The 17,732-nt window shown below is 40.9% G+C and overlaps 1 protein-coding gene across 3 annotated transcripts in view; it reads left to right on the top strand.

Annotated features, from left to right (window-relative positions):
• The window catches only part of entrep3 (endosomal transmembrane epsin interactor 3), a 47,705-nt gene extending 32,806 nt beyond the window's left edge, over positions 1–14,899 (top strand). For all 3 annotated transcript variants that reach the window (XM_088327414.1, XM_088327413.1, XM_088327412.1), the window contains 3 exons: positions 7,694–7,869; positions 11,002–11,148; positions 13,121–14,899. In XM_088327414.1, coding sequence (XP_088183540.1) covers positions 7,694–7,869; positions 11,002–11,148; positions 13,121–13,366 — 569 coding nt within the window. In that variant the 3' untranslated portion in view covers positions 13,367–14,899. The remainder of the gene's footprint in view (positions 1–7,693; positions 7,870–11,001; positions 11,149–13,120) is intronic.
• Positions 14,900–17,732: the final 2,833 nt, after the last annotated feature.

Genomic DNA, 17,732 nt, shown 5'->3' with positions numbered 1-17,732 from the left:
TCCTTCTCTCTTTCTATTTTTCTCAGTTTCTTGTTTTCCTTCTCTCTTTCTATTTCTCCATTTCTCCCTCTTTCGTCCCACCCTCTCTCTTTTTCTCGCCCTCTCTTTTGCACTTTCTCATTTTCTTTCTCTCTAATGTACTAGTCCGGCCCCCGAGAGAATGTTTGTTCTTTAGTGTGGCCCCCGAGTTAAAATGAGTTTGACACCCCTGTTTTAGTGAATTAGCCAGGTTATTCAATTTCTAAATTTTTCTCTAAAGTTAAGTACTAGTAGACATTATCTTAGTTTAATTAATTTCCATTCATTTCCCATGTCTCGAAATCCATTAACCCGTTATTTTTAATTCCTTTAATCCTTTCCAGGCTTGATCAATCTTATTCTCATTGTCTTCTAAAAAAAATGCTGTTTTCCATAGACAATGTTTCATTTTAACTTAACCAAACCATAAGTCAGCTATTGTTTCACATTTATTAATCATTTGTCGAACGTAACACTCCTTCTAAAAAATTCAGTGTGGACTCAATTGTCCTAAAAAAACTGCCAACTCGAACTCAATGTCAAAAATTTCTAATTGTCTTTTCATCCCTCTGTAATCATAAACTCTTATTGTTGATTCGATATAAAGCAATACCTACTTGTCACTTAGGAATTATCTTGTTGAATCGTATTTATTTTATATTACTATCTTAATCTTTTATTCCGCGCAACAATCTTCGTTTTTACGCAATTGTCTTAGTTCCCTTTGTTTTTCTTTTTCTTTTCTTTCTAAAAGAAATATTTCATTCAGTGACTGAAATAGCTTCAGCTACGTTATTAATGATTTCTAGTCTCAAATTTTCTTCCCTGTGATAATATGTCGACATTTTCAAACTTCTTTCAATTTTTGATAATTCGAAATCATTCATACCACTAGTAATCTATTATTGAATATGAGAAAAACTAAGGAAACAATCCTTTTACGTATTACGCCTCTTTTGAATTTGTCCATTTATAACCAACGAAAAGATGGACACTGAAATTATGGACGGTTTCCAGTCGTCTTCTTTGTTTAACTCGCCCTTGCTTTATTAGGAGCATAACTACACGTCTTAAAAATTCTTACCCTTTTGCCATTCGCATATTCAACGAGAGATGATTAGTTTTGTTATTTAAACATTCTTTCTTTTTAAACTATTCTGTATAATTATCTTGTATTATACACTCAGTGTTTTCATTTCACCATGTTCCTGTGTCCCAGATGCATCATTCATGCTGGGGACGCAAACTTTTCCTTTAAATTGTCATTATCATTTAATTCCTCTTTAACAAAGATTCAACGCATTACATCATCGTTACTTTGGTTTTGCTGTATGAGTTTTTATTCTTCTGCACGCCGATCTTTGCTAATGAGATCTCGTCGCTTCGAGATTACGTCATTGCTGTTGGTAATTGGTTAAGTCAGTCTTTTTCATTGGACAAAACGGCTTTTTTTCTCAATTTATTGACGAGAGCCAGCTCATAAATGCCCTTCTTGCACTTAACTTGGTATTTAGTTCTGTAGTTATTTTGTCTCTAGGATGCGTCGTGGTCTGCAACTGCAGCGTCGCTTTTTGGATCTCCGGTCGCACTTTCGGACCCACAATTTCCATTCGCCGCTGCGATTTCTCGAGCTCTGCTCCTAGTAACAATCATATCAGACAATTTATTATCACACACAGCTTTGTCATCCACATCTTGTTTTCCTAATTTTAACGTTACTGCCCTGTTGATCTTGCTTGGTCTCGTTGACGGTGGCAGCGTGAGCCGTGGTACAGTGGTTCAGATGGTACCATTTTGAGCTGCCCTCGACCTGGACTGCGGCCGGCGTTGCCCTCACGACGGTGTACGGTCCCTCACGCCTCGGATGGTTCCTCTTTCGTCGTAACCTTGATGTAGACGAGATCCCCTGGGACGTCTTTTCAAATGGTTGTTCGACCTTGGGCTCTTGTCTCTTAACCAGCCAGTAGATGACAGCCGTCAATTGTCTCATTCAGTCTCTCAGTTCAGTTTGTAGTTGCTCAAGTGGCGGCCCCTTATAGGGACCTCCCAGATGCGGTGCTGGTCTGCCTGTTAGCATTTCATGCGGTGTTAAATGCGTGATCCAATGAGTTTGCATGCGATCACTCATCAGCGCTAACTGTAGCGCATCCCCTCAGTTGAGCCCAGTACTCACAAAGATCTTGTTTATCTTTGATTTTAATATTCCATTTACTCTTTTCCACCATCCCTTGACTTTGTTGATAAACCTCACCGAACCGTTGTTTAATGTGTAGTTTTTGTAAGATGCCCTTCACGACCTTTTGAACAAATGCCGCACCGTTATCCGAGCTTATTTCTGACGGTATGCCAAATCGCGGAATAACTTCTCTAATCAAAAACCTAATTAGTGTTTTCCGCACCTAGATCTTTTGATGGCACTGCTCCTATTATTCCTATTACTCCTACCTATTATTATTCTCTCCGTCTACCGTGGCCTGTAAATACGGAGACCTATACCCTTATTTCTCCAGCTATTTCACACCCCCCCTTGCATAATATTTTTAAATTGTGCACTTGTATCTGATATAAAGTCAAAGGTATTCCCCTGTTACCTATTCTCCTTAATAATCCTCCTGATGCTCCTGCATCTGGAGACACATCACCGTTTTCCTGGAAAGCAGATTCAAAATACAATTTTAGCAGTATTTCTGTGTTAAAAATAAAATAATTCACAATCCAAACGTATCAATATTCCTCAGATTTGTAAACACTACGTCAATCAACAAGATTCTAGCGTGATTCAATGCAGACTCGTGTTGTTCGTTATCACCGCCCCGTCGACGGCCTTGGCCGTCTGGCTCAGTCCATTGTGACGTTCCACTCGTAATCCGCTGTAGGAATGCGCCCATGAGCTTTATCAGTGCCACACTGACCTTGGTGCCCAGTTGTCTACCTCTTTCTCCTCGAAACTGGCTGCAATCAGTTCAGATTGCCCCCTGCTCACTGTTTGAGGACAGCCTGGATGTGCTCCAGTGTCCCCACGACCCTGCTGTAGACAAGCGGCACAGACAACGGATGAGTGAACGTCTTTGTTTGTTCTTTGCTTGTTTTTCTGTCCATCTTCAGCCCTTTTCAACAGTCCGTCTGACTTCTGAATCCTGTTAAATCGGTCATGTTTACAAACTCGGATGTTTAGTCTAGGTTAAATGACCATGAAGACATCACCTTAGCAATTAAATTCTTAAATTTTTCATGGTCTTCCTCAAGATCGAGTAATCTGCTCCTCATTGTCTTCTGAAAATGCTTGCCAAATTGTTTCCTCAATTTACCCAAACTATACTTATCACGTTTATCGGAACAAGATCTCACAAATCAAAAGGCCACACACAAACGGAGCACTTGACGAATTAAGTAATCCCTCCACTTTTATTTATTTTCCATACAGCAAAGGAGCGAAAGACGGGGGAAAGACGGGGGTCGGGTGGGGGTGATCGGAGCGGGAATACACACGGTTGAGCTCAACTCACACAGGGAAAGACGGAGAGTGGTGGGGGTAAGCGGTGGGGGCGAGAATAACCCACAAAAAAGCAAGACACTTTAACGCACACACAAGACCGTAAAATGTAAAAGAATACACCTGTCAGCGCAAGCCTGACTCATGTCACACACACATTCTTCGTATCGCTTGTTCTAGGTAAGTGGGTTAGCGGTGGGGGCGAGGATAACCCACAAAAAAGCAAGAAGCAGTCACTCCATCATTCATCCATGCGTCCTTAACTCCTCTCCCAACGCCAAACAAAACAAACAAAAAAAAAAAAAACAGTTAAGTATAAATCACCCGCGCACTCTCACTCAGGCGGCCGGTGGAGAAACCGAACCGAACAGAACACACATCCACAGACAGAGAGACACACGCACAATTATCGCCAGCTGGCACACACACCAACATTCCCGAATGAGACATCTCCCAGACTGAAAACATGTCAGCAATTCTCACACATTCTTTGTATCGCTTGTTTCTATGCGAATATATCTTAATAATACAACATCTGATTACTGCTCATTTTTCTAACGTCGGTATAACCTTTCAGATTGTAGAAAATGGCGAGGTTCCATGCACCACACTTTTTCTTAAGTGCAAGGTAACATGTCCGACTCCCAATCATCAATCGACTAGGGAAACACATAAAACATGCCCCGTATTAACCATATATAGATCGTCTACTCTCGAACTGTCACTTCAGCAAATGATGACGTCTTATCACAGCTTTACACAGATCTCAAGACAATCATAAATATACAAATACCGACGCCGCTGCACCTTTTTATCCAGGTAAAATTAGCCTTTTCCCTTTTTCAAGCAGCCTATGTCCCACAATAAACAGGATTCTTTGAGCACCGAACTCCCGGGACAAAAAAAATAAATCTCAACTCAGTTTACATATCACATCCGTCCGAACTTGGGCCTGATTATAGACGGAAAATCCACGTGCACGCATTTTCATAATTTAGCTCCGACGTCACAGGCTCCCGTCCTCCCACGAATCTCGACAAGCAAACCGAAATAAGGAGAGAAAAAGCTTTCCTTACCTCACTCGCTCATTTGAGACTGTTCCACTGAGAAGTCTTTTCCCTTTTCTGTTTATTTAAGTGCCAAATCCACGTTGGGGCGCCATTTAAATGTTGGAGAAATTGGAGGTCCGATAATCGAGAGAAAAGTCTTCTCATAAGTGGATAAGGAAAAATGGACAGGAGCCAGCCTCGTCTGGAGGGAGATGTCACTTTATTGATGCGTCAATGAAGATCTCAGAGAGCTGGGAACATGACAATGTATTTAAAGCTGGTAGTGACGATTAGGCTTCGATTGAGTACACCCCAAAAGGCGGTCCTGTATCACGTATCAAGTACAGAGCGTCCCGTCCCTTGCACGCTATCTTCAAGGAAACTTAATGTCTGCCAAGAGTATCTTCAAGGATGTCTACCCGACCTTTTCCCACTACTGTAAGCAAGTCTTTCTAAATTTCTACATGTATGCAAATCTATTCTAAATTTCTACATGTATGCAAATCTATTCTTCAAATGCAAGTGTATTTACCACAACAATAGCTGTGGTCAAATCTGCAAAAAATGCACAAGTTTACATTGACATTTTGGACAGCTTTCTTATTCCTTCAATTGAGAAACTGTTTTCAGATGATTAACTCATTTTCCAAGATGACAAGACATGATGCCACAGAGCAAAGACTGAAGAAAGACGCATCCTGTCAATGTCATAGCCTGCAGATAGCCCAGATTTCAACCTAATTGAAAACCTGGAAATTAAAAAAAAATGCCTACAACAAAGCTCCGACCTGCAAAGAGGTTCTGGCAACTACAATGAAAGATAGGGGCCGGTCACACAGCCGTTTGCGGCTGAATCACGGCTAAAATTTTGCGTTTTTTTTTTTTGCCCGTGGTTGCCCGCGATGGAAAATGCGCAAAATTGGCCAACCCGCTGTTCATCGGTGGTATGCCCGCAAAACAGACGCCGGCGACTGTTCCGCTTCCTCATCGCGTCATTTCCGCGTCATTTTCTCGTGTGGACCACGGGTATAAAAGCTCCCGAGCCGGTGTTGTGCCCAAATCCGACCCCTACGCACCCTCCCCCCCTCGCGTGAACGCGCATTCTGCTGCGATCGCTTTTGTTGGAAGCGTGCATTGACGTTGGTGACTTTTTCATCCGCGTTAACAAACGCATTTTGTAGAATACGATCGCACTTTATTGTTTAAATAAACGCGTTATATAGACTAGGATCTCCCAATTGTTATAATTAGCTCGCTTTATTGTTTTAATAAACGTTTTATATAGAATACGATCGCTTTTGTTGGAAGCGCAGCAGAATGCGCGTTCACGCGAGGGGGGGACGATTTTATATACGGTGTGCATTACCGTTCGATTACGTTCACAAAAAAAACAAAGACGGAATGGTTTAAGTTGTATTACATTCCCAACAAATGCAAGACGAAGTGGTTTTGGTTATATGTTCGCCATTACATTCCCTAAATGTGAGATAAAACGAGGTAAAAGTGGTTGTAGTAGCGAGGGGATGCAAATCTCGGCAGGGATGCATTTCTCGGCACAACACCGGGCTGTTGAAATCATAACCGCTCAAGACACAGTCCCGTGAAGATCAAGATTTCAAGCTATGGCACCGAAGAAGCCAATATGTTATTATTGTAATAGTTTTTCATTTTTATTTTATTATCTTGTTATGAAATGAAAAGAAATGTCAAGAAATAAAAATGGATTAAGACGAGGTCACTACGCTGACGGGGATCCATGTTCACCCCCTTGACGTCTCGAGCACAACTGACGTGTGCTCGGCAAATCGCGCTGTATGTACGCGGAGAAAGGCGTTTGACCGTCACACGCGTAACACGCTAATTTCACGTAATAACACCGCGATACAGGCGCAGAACATGCTATTACCATGCTCCACCCACGATTACCCGCTGAAATTTCCCGTCCTACCCATGTGTAACCACGCCCTGGCTGCGGCCAGAGCACGTCGTTCCGCGTCATTTCCGCGTCATTACCTCGTGTGCCGCCCGCGGTTAACACGTGCTCAAAGTTTTGAGCAGCTCAAAACTTTTTCGCGCGGCCAACCGCGTGTGAATTTCCGACCGCGAGTAAAGCACTGCTGTATCTCGTCTATATGGCGGTCTCAAAGCTTCCAACAGCGCCCAACAGCGTCTGCTTCACGGCCAGAAATCTCTGGCCGTGGTTCAGCCTCGATACGCCCGTGAAAGGCTGTGTACCCGCGCTCTAAAGAATTGAGCAGCGCAAAACTTTTTCGCGCGAATTTCCGACCGCGTGTTAAGCACTGCTGCATCTCGTCTGTATGGCGATCTCAAAGCGTCCAATAGCGTCCGCCTCACAGGCAGAAGTTTCTGGCTGTGATTCAGCCGCAAACGGCTGTGTGACCGGGCCCATAGTTGGCACAAGATTGGTGAAGAATACTGTTTGTCACTCATCAAGTCCATGCCCCAGAGACTGCAAGCTGTCATGAAAGCCAAAGGTGGTGCAACTAAATACGAATGATATGTTTTGTTTGCTATTTCTTGGTCTGTTTTTTATGATTCCATATTTTCTATTATTTGTATTTGTTTATTTATTCAGCCAGTATAGACCATAAACATGATATATACCAGAAATCATTTGACACACGAACCTCTCGACGTGACGCTTCGTCTTCGATCGGTGCCGGGTTTTTAGATCCAACTGCTGTGTTGGGAGTCATTAGGTGACCAAACCCCCCAATTCCAACCGTTAATGCCAATGAGTACCAATGTTGTAAGTCTTAGGTATGGCTCGGCCGAGGCTTGAACCAGTGACCTCCCAGTCTCGGAGCGGGCGCCCTACCATCTAGGCTACCGAGCTTACCACAGAATGGAGTGATTCCATATTTTTTCCCTGTGCTGGTCTGTAAAAGTAGCATTTACTGACCACCACAAAGTTTTGTTATTCCATACTTTTAGAGTTTCTGAATGCCAAAGAGTTTCACTTTTGAAAACTTTTTCATGCTTTTTATGTGAGTTTGTTCTACAGAATAAAATGTCGGAGTGAGTACTTGTCCAAGACTGAGAATTCCATACTTTATGCTATGGGTTGTAGAATAAGGTAATTAAAAGGGCAAAAATATCTTTCTCTGCTAAGGTCCATCCAGTGCGACGCTGCTGCAGCCGCGTCCACCTGTGCTGCCGGCTGCTGCTTTACCAAGCAAAGACGGCATGAAATTCACTGATCCCGGCGTACAAGTTCCCTCCAAGGCACCACCGGCGTCACCTCCACGTTTACCCAGGGAATACCACCGCTCACTTGGTGACCTCAAGGTTTGTCTGATTCGTGCAAATGTTTCGATTATGTTACGTATAAGGTGATGTTTTCAATGGAAACATAAAAGAATGAGATTAAATCAAATCAAAAATAATTTGTGAAGCTCTCTTCAAGCAATGAATTGCAACTCAAAGTGCCGAATAGAAACATTCAGAAAATTAATTTCTCTTCTTTTGAAAACACTGGATCAAAATACACTACAACAAAAAATATTGTTTTTCTTCAGTAAATTTCGGGTAAACATTTAACTGAGCTTTATGCAATTTGGAATTTCAAGTTTGAGGAAGAACAGCCAATCACTTTTTTTTAAAAATGAAGATAAAAAAGAAAAAAAAGAAAAATTTCACTGATGAGTATTTGTTTTTTGTTTTTTTTAATCTTTTGTTTTAAAATAAAGACTTACACTGATAATACACTAGAAAAAGTACACTAGAAAAAAAAAATTGGGCAGGCTTATTTGTTTTCATTATTGTAGTACCTTTAACTGGCCTTTTTTGCAAAGTGGAACTGCAGGTTTGAGGAAAGAACATTCAAGCAAGATTGATTAATAAAGTGAAAAGAGAAAAAAATAAATGGAACATATTGGAAAGATTTGTATGTATGTAAGTTTTTTGGTACTCATTTTTGCAATGTACTGTAATTCAAATTGGATACACTAGTTTATCTAACATGGTTTTTTTTTGGTGAGGACTTTAACCCAGTACAGTGGTTATTAGACCAGATGAACTTGAATGAATGAATGAATGAAACTTTATTTCGAAATTATAAAAACAAGAATAAAACTACAAGTTAAAAAGAACAAAAAGACAATGAACAAAAACAATGTTTACGTAACATTTCCAAAAAGAGATAGGAAGAAGCAAAGGCTTATTCAAGCCTACCCCCAGACTTCTTAATAATTGTCTAACAGATAGCACTTCATGAATATACATATTTACATAGGTTCTGTGGATGCACAGTGACTTTAACAGCATCATTATTATCACTAACACTATTTTCACCATCATCATCAATGCGGCCTCCTTGTATTTACAGCATACTACATATCTGTTATGATAATTCTCATTTTTCGTCATAGTGACAACTGACTGTTGTGTGGTGTGTGTTGTGCATCATACAAAATATCTTTGGACCTGCTGCTAGAGGGGGTCCGCTCGCATGCAGCAGGACCATCGATTGCTAAGTTTCTAATCTGTGCATTTAAAATGAAAAAGTGCTTGAGCCAAAGGCATCCAGCATCAAGCTCCCACTTGTCTGCCCTAACTATGAGTTTAGCCGCACATGTCGTTTTTGTGTTCTTACAAAAATGTATCTCTATGTGATTGTATCCCCATTTATGTAGTTTTTGTTTCATTTTCACCATCTTCACCAACATTTATAAATATAGATCCAGATAGTGATTAATTTACATCATACAAAGGTGACAGCAAAATAAAAACAATAAAAACGTTCAACAATAACAATAAAAATAAGAATGGACTTATAGTTGATAATGATAATAATGATAACAACAACAAAAATAATAGTGATGATAATAGTTAAAATAATAATGATAAGCTTAATCATTAGCTTCACCTTTCTATTGACTGTATAAGAAAGCAAGAATATATGGACACCGATTAATAATACAACAATAGTCACATAATAGTTATTATAATAATAATCATCATTATCATCATAGTAATAGTTATAACAATACCAAATTAATTTTAAGTTTTACCCATCTATTAACTCTATAATTCTACTGATTAGCAGTAACAGAGGCTAAATATCATTCAGACACCAATAATAATGACAATAATAACAAAAATAACGATGATAACAGTTGATGACAGTTATGATAATATTAATATTTGAAGACCACCCACCAAATTTATCCTGGTGGGCTGTCAGTTCAGACCTGGAATCTCATATTACAATCTCTGAGTTGGTAAAGATGTTCTTATTGTTAGTAAAGGTAAATTCAATGAAATAGTCTTGTATTGTACAAAAACTTTACCTCACTTCAAGTTCTATGGCATGGCCAGATCTAATATTCTGGGTCCAAACTACAGTGGAACCTCGGTTCTCGACCATAATCCGTTCCAGAACCCTGTTCGAAAACCAATTTGTTCAATCATCGAAATCGTTTTCCCATTAAAAGTAATGTAAAATCGTTTTAATCCGTTCCAACACCCTGAATGTTTACCATGAACGTAAACATAAAGCTAACCCAGGCTAATCGTACGTTCGCGTTAGCGTAATCTTCCGTACGAAAGATTACGCTAACATGAACGTGTAAAAATAAAGAAAATCAGGTCGTTTACACGTCGTTTAGCACCCGGGTCTCCACAAAAAGTGGCTAGCGCTTCATTGGAAAGGGAGCTCCGTTCCAACACCCTGAATGTTTTACGTAAACAAAGCTAACCCAGGCTAATCGTACGTTCGCGTTAGCGTAATCTTCCGTACGAAAGATTACGCTAACATGAACGTGTAAAAATAAAAAAAAGGATTATGAATAGGATTTCTTACCTTTGTGGTGGACGGTGGGGAGAGAAAAATTATCAAAAGTTTTTCAACCTCTTCCAAAACCTGCGGCAGTTGCTTGCTTATAGCGCTAACTTCCTTAGCCGCATCACTCGATTTCACAGCCTCCTTATTATTTACTATCGTACTGATAATAGATTTAGCCATGCTGTATTCACCAACAAGATCGGAAATTCGTACACCTCTTTCATATTTAGCTATTATGTCTTTCTTAAAGGCAATAGTTGCACGAACAACTTGTCTTTTTTCACCTGTCCTGCTTGCACCGACCTTCTTCGGAGGCATAATTAGGGGCTAAAACACCCGTACGCCGCTCAGGATCGCACCCTAGCGTACCGGCGTTCGAACTCCGATTTTTTGACCGAACAGCGAAGCAAGAATTTCTCGAAATTTTTGGTCGAACACCGATTTGTCCGAACTGAGAGGCGTTCGAAAACCGAGGTTCCACTGTAATAGCAAAATCATTGTTAAAGGTAACTCTATCTACTCAAAATGAGAAAAAGAAAAGGATTATAAGATCACAGTAGTTTTTGCAGCTCCTCTTTCTTAGTTTCAGAGCGCCATTTATTTGCAAACCGATCTTGTAACCTGTCTCCTCCAAGGTGACTCGAGTCCTGGTGGCTCGCTTCCTGCAGCGCTCCAAACGCAACCTGGCGCCCTCTTCAGAACATGCTGCAAGCGTGGGGCAGGCACCTAAAAGGAGAGGCGGCGCTGAAGCCAATGCCACCAACCATCTGTCATTGGAACAAGTATGTGCGCTACATTAAGGCTTACCTTATTCAAATAGTGGGAGTCCTTGTAAGGGACCTTGTGTTTTGATAAGGATATGCCTGGCTTCCCATTAGAAATATTAAGGATAGGTTATCTGCTGACAGGGTTGGGTAGGGTTACTTTAACTTGATTACTTTCAATTACTTTTGGATTACTCCAATACCAAATATGCTAATAAAAGACAAAAGAAACTAAATATGAATAAAATGATGACTCACAACACGTGGTAAGCTTTCTTTCCTGGCTTTGATCTCTTTGATCTCCGGCAAAACTAACATAAAAGCCTGCACACAATTTAGTAATTTTATTATCATTTCAAGTATTATTTTCTTCTTTTTATATACTAATTATCTGCTTATGAGGTAGTACAGTAAAATATTTGACATCATTTTCAAACATTTTCGACGGACGGTGTGCCTCTGAACTTTTTTATAAATAAAAGTGTACCTTGGTTCAAAAAGGGTTGAAAAAGTTATACGATTTAAATGTATATCCATGTTGTATATTTGGACTGGTGTAAAATGACAGCTCTGTTGGATATTAAAAAAATGTTGTGCGAGTCATTAATCTTGGTGTGGCACACTGATTTTCAAAGAAATTTAAAAGTGGCACTCCACACCAGTGTTCCCTCTAAGCTGCGCGTGTGCAATTGCGCGCTGCTCGCACATTCTCAGCGCACAAGAAAATCTAGCCAGCGCACAAAAATGAGGGCTCAAAATTACTAATTAAGAAGCGATTTAAGTCAAAATTACAGTGCATGAAGGTAAAAATACACGGGTTCCCCTGACGTCGTGTCCTAAATGCGGTATTTTGAAGTCGAGTCGAAGGAGAACGAAGTTGAGTAAAGTTAGTAGAGTTTGTCGAGAACCGGCTTCTTCGGCTCGGCTCACTAAAAGGAACCGGCTCTTTCGGGTCCTAAACGGCTCTTCGGGTTGTTTTTGCTTCTTTAATCCCAACATGACCAAATATTATGTAAAATTATGCACAAAATGACTTAAAGGAATGGGGGAATAGAACATAAAAGAACAAAGTACCAAAATGAAAAAGTAGTGAAAAGCTGAGAAAAAAAGAAACAAAAGGAAGAGAAAAAAAAGAAGGAAAAATTGAGAAAAAAGCCAGAAAAAAAGAAAAGAAAGAAATATAGGAAAAAAGTAAATAGAGAACAAAAAGAAAAAAGTAACAGCACGGAAAAAATAAACACAATGAGATTTTTTTAAAGGAATTTTTAAAAAAGTAGAAAAAAAGCACAAAAAAAAAGAAAAAAAAGTTTGTGTTGCATTCAAATAATTTCCAATTATATCAAGTGAATCGTGTTGCCAACATTTTACTTCCACTAAAAAATTTGATTAAGTACAGTTCTGTATCTTACAACCGACTCAATAAGCCCCCAAAAATGTTAATATTATGCAACAAAATATGTCAGGAAATAAAAAGAAATGGATATCTTGTGAAAGAATTGTAAGAACAAACGACGTATGTAGGCCGTACAACCTTTGCAATAGTGCACGAGTCAATTCATTCAAAAGAGAAAAATAATTTTGCATTGCCGGAAACTCAGCAAAATGTAACTTAATGTCAAGTTTTGGACATGTTTGATAATTTATTATCTTGCCACACTTGGGATTACGATTGCTCACTGTTGTTTCAAGCGTTGCTCACCAACTTTGTGTGAACGCTCAGACCCCTGGAAAATTAGAGGGAACATTGCTCCACACCAAAAAGGTTGCTGACCCCTATTCTAAATGATCAATCAATGCTTAAGTGCAGCACTTTTTATATTTTGTGCAACCTGAACCATTACAGTGGTTTCAATTCCATACGCCTTATAATCCGGTGTGTCTCGTAGCGCGGAAAAATACTGTAATCTGTTTTCCAAACCTCAATTGTTTTCTTAACCCGTCTTCTGATATTTGTCTCCTCCTCTGCTCGAAACAAAAAATCCTCATCCAGGTTTGGCGGGCCCCTTGGAGCACCAGTCGAGGACACGCCACTCAATATTCCCACCAGCGCGCTCACCATCATTCGCACAGCGATAGCCGCCACAACCGAAGCCACGCCGGCCGCGCACCGGAAGGAATCCACCTGCGAAGCTGCGGGGATTTAAATTCTTCGTCCTCTGTTTCCGTACGCCGACAAGCGTCCCCTCACCTTCAGCACGGTTCGTCGGGGGCGCTCTACTCAGAATCGGTGCTGTGAAAGAAAACATGGAGGACGGAGAAGATAATCAAGTTATGAAACATCTGAAGTCCAAAGTCTTATGGCCTTATTCAGAAGGTGCTTTACATCACTCTGAATAGCAGACTAGATGACTATCCGGTTTAACTAATCAAGACTCTCTTTCCATTGGCCTTCCCTGTGGAAAATCATGGAGACTGACAGGCCTTCAAGCATTCACTATAATGGATTACAATATGCTAGAGGCCATTTTGAACATACTTGTCCAGTTAACACAGTGGTCCCCAAGCGAAGGCCTACCTTCACATTCGGTCCGGCCGAACAATTCCAGAGAGCATTTTCACAGGCATTTCTTTTTTGACCTGTCTGGCAGACAGGCATAAGCGCGCTAAGCGGCTGTCTAGGGCCCCGCAACCACAAACATTTGCCTCTGGTACCATGACTAAAAACAGCGTGATAATGAGATAAAATCTATTAGCTTTTCATCCATACAGTACTACTTAGGGTCCAGTGCTCTGATCTAGGACCTGTTAACTCTGTGCAATGAGTAACGCAAGGTACATGTTCAATTATTATTTTTTTCTAAAAGTTTTATTAGTGTCAAGAACCGGGGCAGGATCCAAATGAGAGACGCTTCTCACACAAGCCTTTTATTTTACGGGAAATGGGGAGTCATGCACGTTAGGCAGCAGTATGGCGTGGAAGGATAGGAAGCCAGAGGCCGACGAGATCGATCCCAATTGCCCGAGCAGATATTGGACAGATGGGGTCGATACCAGATGGGACAGACAGGATAGATATCAAAACAGGATATTAAAATTAGACCGGACAAATTAGACAGGAACAAAACTGGAAACCAAAATTAAACAGGACAAGATAAACGGGAACAATGCTGGACAGGAAATTCCGACAGGAAACAGGACCGAGTCGAAACCCACGTCTTGCGGGGCAGAGGTTCGTTGACGGACTGACAAAGGAAGAGTGAGAGCACTTAGCTGAAATAGAACGAAAGCCAATCCGTCAACGAGCCGCAGCTGGCACCACACGGGGCCAATTGGGCGCCATGGCAACCGTGACAATCTGGCTGTTTTTTTTATTTCACTAACACGGTTATTATGTATTTTATGACTTTATTTTTCTCTGAAGAATCCAAAGAATATTATTTTTTTATTATTTATTTCATTAATATTGTTATTATTTATATTCTGACTTTTGCTCTGTGAAGAATCAAGAAGGGGTATTTGATCGTGGTTTTTGTAGAAAAATGTACATTTTTTTACATTTAGGCACTCCTGCAATCCTCACACTTCTTCTTTGACAAACTCATCCCGGACCCTCATCAGTGAAGGGATGTATGTGGCCTTCACAAGAAACAGTTTGGGGACCCCTGAGTTGTCAGTTGAATGGTGATTTTTTTTTTTTGAAAAATGTCTTCCGTGTAAAAAAAACTAACAGACCTGACCGTGTGTATTTAGCTGAGTGTGATAGAAGATAAGCAAACTTGATCACATTTTCTTGTTTTGCCCACCGACCCATTTGCCATCATACGTAATACAGTTGCCGTGTCCGTGCATGTTTTGCGACCCCCCCTCAAACCATCTTACTGATTATTTCAGTCTTTAAATTGATTCCATTTGCATGTGTTGAGAAACCCCCTTGCCCCCCCCCTCTCCTACACACAAAACATAAAGGAAACGTTAAACGACAAATATGCATCTGATAAAGTGTTGCAAATAAAACATGCACATGCAGCACATTCGTTCGGTGTGAAATATTTCAGACTGCATATCTGATTTCGGCTTTCGCAGTTGGATCCTGTGAGATAAAGACGTGCTGTGTCTCTGAGAAATGAGTCTCATGCAAAAAAAAGTGTATATATGTATATTTGACACTACCGTATTAGCTCACACTGTCAAGAACCAGAACAAGATCGGGACCCAAACGCGTGACGTTCTCACGCAAGCCTTTTATTTTAGGGAAATGGGGAGTCATGCAGGTTAGGCAGCCGGTCTGGCGTGGAAAGACAGGAAGCCAGAGACCGACAAGATCGATTCCAATTGCCCGAGTTGATATCGCACAGATGGGGTCGATACCGGACAGGACGGGACAGACAGGATAGATAATGAATCAGGATATCGAAAATAAACAGGACAAACTAGACGGGAACGAAAACTGGAGAAAATAATAAATAGGACAAAAATAGGCAGAAACAAAACTGGAAACCGAAATTAAACAGGACAAGATAAACGGGAACAATACCGGACAGGAAATACCAACAGGAACAAGACCCAGTCGAGACCCACATCTTGCAGGGCAGAAGTTCGTTGACGGGCTGACAAAGGAAGCGTGAGAGCGCTGAGCTAAAATAGACGGAAAGCCAATCTGTCAACAAGCCGCAGCTGGCGCCACACGGGCGGGGCCATTTGGGCGCTATGGTAACCGTGGCACACATTATCTTTGGGCTGTGGGAGGGCACCAAAATGAAGATGATTACAAAGGTGCCTTTTGTCAACATACACAAAAAGCTGATTGATATTCAAAAATGCTAACGCACATGTACTGTATACACGCACATGCAGACCCTCTCCGCCAAGACGTTTCTACCTCCTTGCATTATATTAGCATTATGTCTTGCATTATTTATTTGAAAATAAATTGTATGTTAGTATGATACCTAGTTATTGGGTTGACAGTGTATATTACATTTGGTAAAGTAGCGTATCGTACACATCACTGTATGTGTACAAGACTTTGTAAAATTTATTAAAATGAATAATATAAGAATATTTAATCAGATATTTTGTTTGAAAATGTTAGCTTATTTCAATTTCTTTCCCCTAACTCTAAATAAAATGTAGTTTAATCACAAACAAAAAATCTTTTTCTCTTTTTTTTTTTTTTAGTATTTTTCTTGAAAAGTAAACAGTGAGATGAAGTGTTTGAGGAGTATGTTGGGAGTGACAAGATTGGATAGATTGAGAAATGACATTGTGAGAGACAGAACTGGAGTAGTAGTGGAACTGAGCAAGCGTGTGGATGAGAGAGTGCTCGGTTGGTTGGGACACATGGAGAGGATGGATGAAGAGCGAATTGTCACAATCACCCGGATCGGGAACACCTGTGTTCAGGATTTGGCGCCATCAGCCAGGACAGCTGATTGGCGCACCCTGTATATTTAAATCCCCAGCTTCCGGTAATAATTTGTTCGATTGTACTATGCGATCTGTTGCCATTTGCTCAGAAAGCCCGTACCTCCGACTCTTTGCCTGCCTCCTGTTGTTCTACCTGATCTCCGTTGCCGACCCGTTTCCGAATCAGCCTACGACCTGCCCTGCCCGCCTGACTCCTGATCTCTCTTCCGAACACAACGACGCCCTTCTTGTCCAGCCCCAACCAACAACACGACGACTACGCCTGTCCGCAACCATTCCCGCCAAGCCTTCACCCGCCTGTCAAGTCTCGACAATCCGTCAAACAACGGATCGAAGATTCACGTCTTGTCATTCCTTCCTTCCAATAAAAACCAAGAAACGAGTGCAAGTGATCTCAGTTTTCATTACATCCTGCCTGACACGAATGTTAAAGAGGATCTACAGAGCAGAAGTAAATGGAAGAAGACCAAGAGGAAAGCCGCGATTGACGTGAATGGATGGTGTTATGAGTGCTCTGCAGGAAAGATGTCTAACTATAGTGGAAGCTAGAGCGTTTGTTTGTTATAGGAATGAGTGGAGATGTGTTGTGAAAGGATAGTGGGATGTGTGGACGCGTTCTAAGAGATGGGCAGGGCACCTGGATGATGCGGCAGGGGTAAACCAGTGAAAGCTGCCGGGCCCTGCTGTTGAAGAGAAGAGTGTGTTGTGTCAGCCTGACCCGAGTGACATAGCCGCTTTCTTGTGTCCCGTTTCATCTGGAGGGACGAAAGCATGACCAACTTAGATGCCGAGGTGCCTAACTTGTTTGGGTGTTTGGGCAATTGGGTTGGCCATGGTCCCAAAAAATGTGTGTGTGTTTTTTTTCTACTTTTTCCTTTTTTCTTTTCTTTGTTTTTGTGTATGTGTTTATCTTGCTGTCGGTCACCCCTCTCGAGGTATATGGGTAGGTAGGTAGGTAGGTAGGTAGGTAGGTAGGTAGGTAGGTAGATGTATAGATAGATGTCTAGATAGATAGATGTCTAGATAGATAGATGTCTAGATAGATAGATAGATAGATAGATAGATAGATAGATAGATAGATAGAAACATCTAGTGTTTTGAGGTATGTGATTTTATGCTGTTACCCCTTTATTTTATTTGTGTGTCTGTGTATTTGGGGTTCCGTTATATTAGATGGGGAGTGGTGATTTTCGGTGTCTGACAAATATGTATAGACAAATACATTTTCATATGAT

The sequence above is a fragment of the Urocampus carinirostris genome, chromosome 2 (genome assembly GCF_059441175.1).
Source record: "Urocampus carinirostris isolate Australia breed hairy pipefish chromosome 2, RoL_Ucar_1.0, whole genome shotgun sequence".
Taxonomy (NCBI): Eukaryota; Metazoa; Chordata; class Actinopteri; order Syngnathiformes; family Syngnathidae; genus Urocampus; species Urocampus carinirostris.
The sequence above is the reverse complement of the archived record's forward strand: the minus strand, read 5'-3'. Positions and strand labels throughout refer to the sequence as shown.